At 41.4% G+C, this 6,000-nt stretch overlaps 1 protein-coding gene across 1 annotated transcript in view; it reads left to right on the top strand.

The window, feature by feature from the left end:
* The first annotated feature begins 2,470 nt into the window (after positions 1-2,470).
* Positions 2,471-6,000, top strand: part of LOC138247421 (mucin-5B-like) — a 72,479-nt gene continuing 68,949 nt past the window's right edge. The window contains exon 1 of the mRNA XM_069202055.1: positions 2,471-2,580. Within this exon, the coding sequence (XP_069058156.1) occupies positions 2,480-2,580 (101 nt within the window). The 5' untranslated portion in view covers positions 2,471-2,479. The remainder of the gene's footprint in view (positions 2,581-6,000) is intronic.

The following is a 6,000-nucleotide window of genomic DNA, read 5'->3' as shown; positions in this document are numbered from 1 at the left end:
CAGTAGGACACTACTTCTGTGCATCTGTGCCAGTCCCACTGGGGTGCCAAGCTGAAGTCTGCCATGGTCAAAACAATACTAGCCTAGAGACATTACTGTAAGCCCCTACCCACTCCGAGCCTGCCTATGATGCTGGCCCCACATAACAGTTACTGGTGGGGGCAAGGAAGACACTAAGGCTCTGTAGGCTGTTTGACAGAGCTTCTGATGGCTACACCTTTTGTTCTATTGTCCCATATTAGCAGCCGATAGGAGAGAGTTAATAATTCCAATAACTTTGGCTCTGGCATGGAGACATCCAATCTCTGCTTTTCACATTTGGCTGCTTGGGCCTTGGCTAGAGGTGAAAAATACATGACAATTCTCAGGCAGCTGCTAGCCCAGTCAGGGGGGGTGGACAGCCTGGTGCATGTGGGGCAAAATGAAACATAAGTGCCTCTTGCTGAAAACTGAGGCAAACACTAACTCCTTCTTAACAGGTTTTTTGTTTTCCTCTTCCATTTCTTCCTTCCTTTCTTTTTAAATGTAACCACATTTTAATGCAAATATTATCCACTGTGCTTTCTTGTAATGGTTTTAATGAACTGAACAGTAAATTGGAATTTAAATTTAAATTGACAGACCTTGTTAAAAAACACAGCCTACAGGTGACCCTGAAGCACCAGCCCATCGGCCAATGTCCGAATGCCCACCTTCCCAATCCGAAGATGCGTATATGCATGATTTAATGGATACCAAAATGGTTGCCACAAATTGTCAATCCAAGGCACGTATTGCTATGGTCATATAATTTTAGCAGCCACATGTGTGATCTCACATTGGGCCTTCCTCCTTGTTCCCCCACAGTTTTCACATTCCATGGCATTGTGACTTGGGGCCTTCCCTGTTTCCTGCAAAAGTTGTACATCTTTTCCTCAGTCATGACTTCCTACACAGTGAGACCACGATTATTAGTTTCATTGCTTCTTCCTTCTACCTGTAACAACAGCATAGAACATGCACGTCATCAGGAGCCCAGGCTAGTCAAGTTGTCTCCGTTATTAAGATTGAACTGTGATGCCATAACAGAGGTTGCCATTGGTCACTGCCATAATTTGGAGGCCACAGTGGCTGAGGCCTTCTGATGTGAGTTTTGTTGGCAGTTAGGTCATCAAAAGTGCTGCTGTGTTGATATTTTCTAAGCCATTGCAATTGTAGTATCCAATAATGAAGATTAACTCATTAAGAAATAGGGTGGATGAAGGAAAGAGAATCTGGCACCTCAAAGATTTAATAGTTAAGACTTCCAAAGGCGCACTTGGGCATTTTTGGAAGCTTCCACTAAATAAATGTCTGTCAACAGTTAAGTTGTTGAGACAGGACTCCCACCACCTTCAACTGCTTGGACCGAATGGGCGGACGGGAGCTTAATCTCTCCATGACTGGGTGCTCTACCACTGCTATTGAGTCTCTGTTTGCGAGCAGGAGCACCCACAGTGCGTGTGGATGGGAGGATTCAGCTGGACATGGAAAAAGGGGGTAGGGTCCAGACATCACATTTACGTGTGATGTTAATTAGGAAAATGATAAGATAAGCCAAATTATGTTTTTTACATACAGAGGAATGTGGGGGAGGGGTGTTGGAGAGGTCTGGGAAAATTTCTTTACATTTTAGGGAATGCTGAGAGCTGGCAAAGTTGACAGAGCTCTGTGCGAGTGTAAGTAGATCATATATTTATACATACACGTAAGTGCTTAATTTGTGCCAGTGGTTTCCGGTGCGGGGGACCAGCACTTACTTTCTGCCTCAAGCATTTACTGCGAGTAAAAGACACATATGAAAGAGGGAGGAAGTGAAAAATGTGTCACCAAGAGAGAAAGCAGCAAGAGTGAGCTGAAGGGGCGGGGAATGGCTGTAAATTGTTTAAAGAGGCCTGATATGGCTTAAGGATTACGCTGCCTCAGTATTCCGTGCTCGCACAGTTAATTGCAGCAGCTGCATGTTTCAGAGGAGAGCTTTGGGCACCGGAACGTTTGTATTTACAAATTAAGCACTGAACCTGATAGGGAGAACAGAGACAGTAAAACTGAAGGAACAACCTGCGGTAAATGTTTTGCTGCTGAGTATCAGCATGTAGGGTATGTTATTGATGTCTTTAATTTATGTCCCTCCCTAGCAAGTGTTTTAGGTCCTTTGCTTGTTGAAATAAATATATAGTATGACATTTTAACTCAGATATAAAATCCCTAGGGCTCAAAATCACAATGATAACTTGAGTTTATTTAATCCCCTCAGTGAAAAGAACCCCATTATTGGTACTTAAGTTGGAGAGTTTTTATATGTAGTGATTTAGTGCGCTTGTGTAATTGACCAGATCTTGAGCACTCAGCAATCATGTCATCAATCAAGTGGCTCAACCAGAACATACCAAATATAAAAGACAAATAACACTGAAGTATGAATGTTCTCACGTTCAATAAATCAGTCACACTTACAAGGATGGTGATTCTCCTCATGCCTTCCTGCTACCTTATATATCCATGCCTCGGTTCCCATTGGCACAACAATCCAGTTGCAGATCGGGAGTTGGGAAACTTGAGGTAAGGCAAAGAAACATTTAATTTAACTACAGCAGGTCACGTCCTGGGAAACTGTTAAATATTAGTAATACCAGGCCACTAAGTGCTGGTAAAGAAATGTGTATTTCTTTAGAAAATAAATAAATACTGGAGTCATTTAAATTTAGGAGTGTGATTACACGTCTAAGCAGATACATCAATTTGACAAAAATTTTTCACATCTAGGCTATTTTATAAGATGGCAAACCCCAACAGCAAAAGATAGATCTTACTGCGTGTGAGCACTCTGGTGAACTCAGGTCGAGGTCTATACAAGTGTAAAGTATACTCCCCCTCCCCACGCCTTCCCATGCACTGAGCTTTATGATTTGAGTGTGTGTAAAACATGCAAACATGGTGCAAGAATGTTAGATGCTCCAGCTTACTAACATATATCTTGTTTCTCCTTGTGTTTTTTCTCCTTCTATGTGCGTTGCATTCAGCAGCATATATGAGAAAGAGGAAAATGTCTACCAAGACTGATTTTGTGTAGATAGGTGCTCCTTTCTGCAGCTGTACAAAAACAATCCTGCATGCAAGGTGAGATCCTTGCATCATGGTGCAAGGTGCCTGAATAGGAGCTAGGCTGCTAAAACAGCACCATCACAGTGGGGAAAAACAGGAATGAGAAGTATGCCATAGGTAATGGGCATTCCTCTCCTTCCCCTTTGAGCCAGGGTACTGCAGTTATGTGACTTGCTGTGCTGCCCTGCTTCAAAAGCCCATAAATATGGGCCTAAGTGTATATTCCTTGGACAGACATTGACTTAAAAAAGGGCACCCAGATATTCTTGCTGCCTGCACAGTAGTTCAAGAAAGGTCCCTTGTTTATGAGCTGTGCTGAATACTGCTGATGAACTAAGTTAAGTGTAAACTTTTTTCCAACAGGCACTCAGATCTTCTCTGAGCCAATGCACCTGTTTATAATACGGCCCCTGATTTAATTCTGGTAATAATAGCCACTGCAACATAATGTTCTATGCACAACGCCTTGAGACATATTTATGAGGGACTTGCACCACCGTTGTGTCATTTTAGGAGCAAACCTCTCAACCACATCTATGAGGCCAAGCAAACCTACTTTGCGTGGCTTTGAATGGCCTCATAGGTATAGAGTAGGGGAAGGCAGCCCAAATTGCTGCCGTGCCTCAGTCTTTACTGGGGAAGTGTCCCATGGGTGTTGAGGTGGGTTTTTCCATGCAACACCCATGGATTTTCATGCATCTTTATTTCTCCTAATTATTTCCACTATGTGTGCTGCAGAGGAAAAAGCCTCTCTGGATTGTTTTAGTGCAGGAAGGTGCCTTTTCCTGCAGATAATGCAGACACCCACATACCATGGTGCAAGGGTGCTGTGTTCAAAATGGAACCAGCGCAGTTGGAAGGGAAAGGAATGAACGATGTCTCATAGAAACAGCCCATTGCTGCCCTTTCCTGTTGAGGAAGGACAGAACAGCAAGATGAGTTGCTGTGTAGCCTTGCACCAAATTCTCAGATGTTTAGCCTCATGTCCCCACCAGAGTGCTACGCTTTCAGTACGAAAAGGATTTTTTGAGGACTTTCATGCTATTGTATGTGTATTTGATATCACTTAGAGATGTTACTCTAAGGCAGCTGTCCTACCTCACCTTACAGGATCTCTGGCCCTGGGCACATCTGAAAAGCAAAAGGCACTTATGGTGCTGTACATTTCTGCATGCACTCTCTCCACTATTTTGATCCATAGTGGAAGTGATCAACCTTTTTAATTTGCATTTTTTGTTTAGCCAGTGAGCCAAATGAGTGCGTGAATTGAGCGAGCCCAACTGAACTGAAAAGGGTGTGCTTAGATCGGGGTCAGATTTTGCATTTCAACCTCCTATTTGCCAGTAATTGAAGAAAAAGCTACACATTTTATTCAGAGGCATGTCTGAATGGATATTCTGTGAGAGTCATTACAGCACTGCCATGCCCATGAGGAGAAGGATTCAGGAATGAAGGGCACATTTACTTTGAAAGTGAGATTTGAAACAGGTGCAGGGTAGAGGGGAGTTTGATGGCATTCTGCACCAAAGTAAACCATCCCATTACCACTCTTTGGATGACAGGTTCCGTGAATCTTCTCCTATCCTGTCTGGTTTTTTTTTAAGTAAGGGCCAGTGTGTGCGAACACATTTATTTATGGTCTACCTCACTTACCAACACTATTTAGAATAGGTAGATTCTAAATCTACTTCACCTGTTGGCATTTTCTCCATGTGTGCAGAATTGATACCTTATATTTAGTAATGTGGCTGCATTTGCTGTTTAGTTTAGGGTCTTACTTGCTATTTGTGGTATGTCCATTTCTGACGTTCTCACACTACTTGTGAGGAGGATTGCCGCACAGGATATTTTAAAAAGCAGGAAAATATTTTTTCTTGGACATTCAGTTGGAGCATCGACAAGCCTGATAATAATTCACTCACATTTGTATATTATTCTATTCATTCTACTACAGTAGATATTTAATGGAATAGATGCTGACCCTGAGAAGAAATTAATTAATACTTTTCAGATCTCTCTTACCCAGATAATCTATATTGTAGTGTATTTGGAAATTGTAATAGCTTTGATTAGGTACATAATAAGGACTGGCGATTGATGAGAATACAGATGTAAAAGAGCACCTGTACATATCAGATTAAGTAACATCCCCAAAAATATTTTTTGCATCCATCAAAAAATCTATGATTTTCAAAACAAAAAGTAGAAATCCAACCACAAAAAGTGTTGTTATTTGTTTATTATGGTTCATATTTGTGTGTTTTTTTTAAACATATCTCCGAGTAATATTCCAAGTATGAATTATGAATAATCTGTTGAATTATCTGTGTTTAATCCAATTCCACAGATTATTTGCTTTCCGAACTCAGAACATTTTTTCTAAACGCCAGTGATGTTGTTCTAGACATAATGATCTTCCAGGTGCCCTGAATTACCGAACTTATTAAAAGGCCACCCTTAATGAGAAAATTAAATGGAAAAAAAGCATAGAAGCAGCAGTGGACTACTGTGCCTAGTTTAAAACCCACATATATGAATCCCAGCATAACTGAAACTGCCTGAAATCAATGCAAGATGAATAGACACAGTACAGTTGATCTACGTAATAACATAATGTTATAATTGGGGTCTTTGGTTGGCAGTTAGGTTACCCCCTGCCCAAGCAAGGATCTTCTCTCTAGGCAGGGTAAGTCACACACAATCCAAATTATCCTGTGCCCACCCTCTGGTAGCTTGCCACTGAGCAGCCAGGCTTAACTTAGAAGGCAATGTGTAAAGTATTTGTGCAATAAGTCATGCAATAACACAGTATAAACACCACAAAAATACACCACACAGGTTTAGAAAAATATAGAATATTTATCTGGGTTAAATAAG

The sequence above is a fragment of the Pleurodeles waltl genome, chromosome 7 (assembly GCF_031143425.1).
Source record: "Pleurodeles waltl isolate 20211129_DDA chromosome 7, aPleWal1.hap1.20221129, whole genome shotgun sequence".
Classification (NCBI taxonomy): Eukaryota; Metazoa; Chordata; class Amphibia; order Caudata; family Salamandridae; genus Pleurodeles; species Pleurodeles waltl.
The sequence above is the reverse complement of the archived record's forward strand: the minus strand, read 5'-3'. Positions and strand labels throughout refer to the sequence as shown.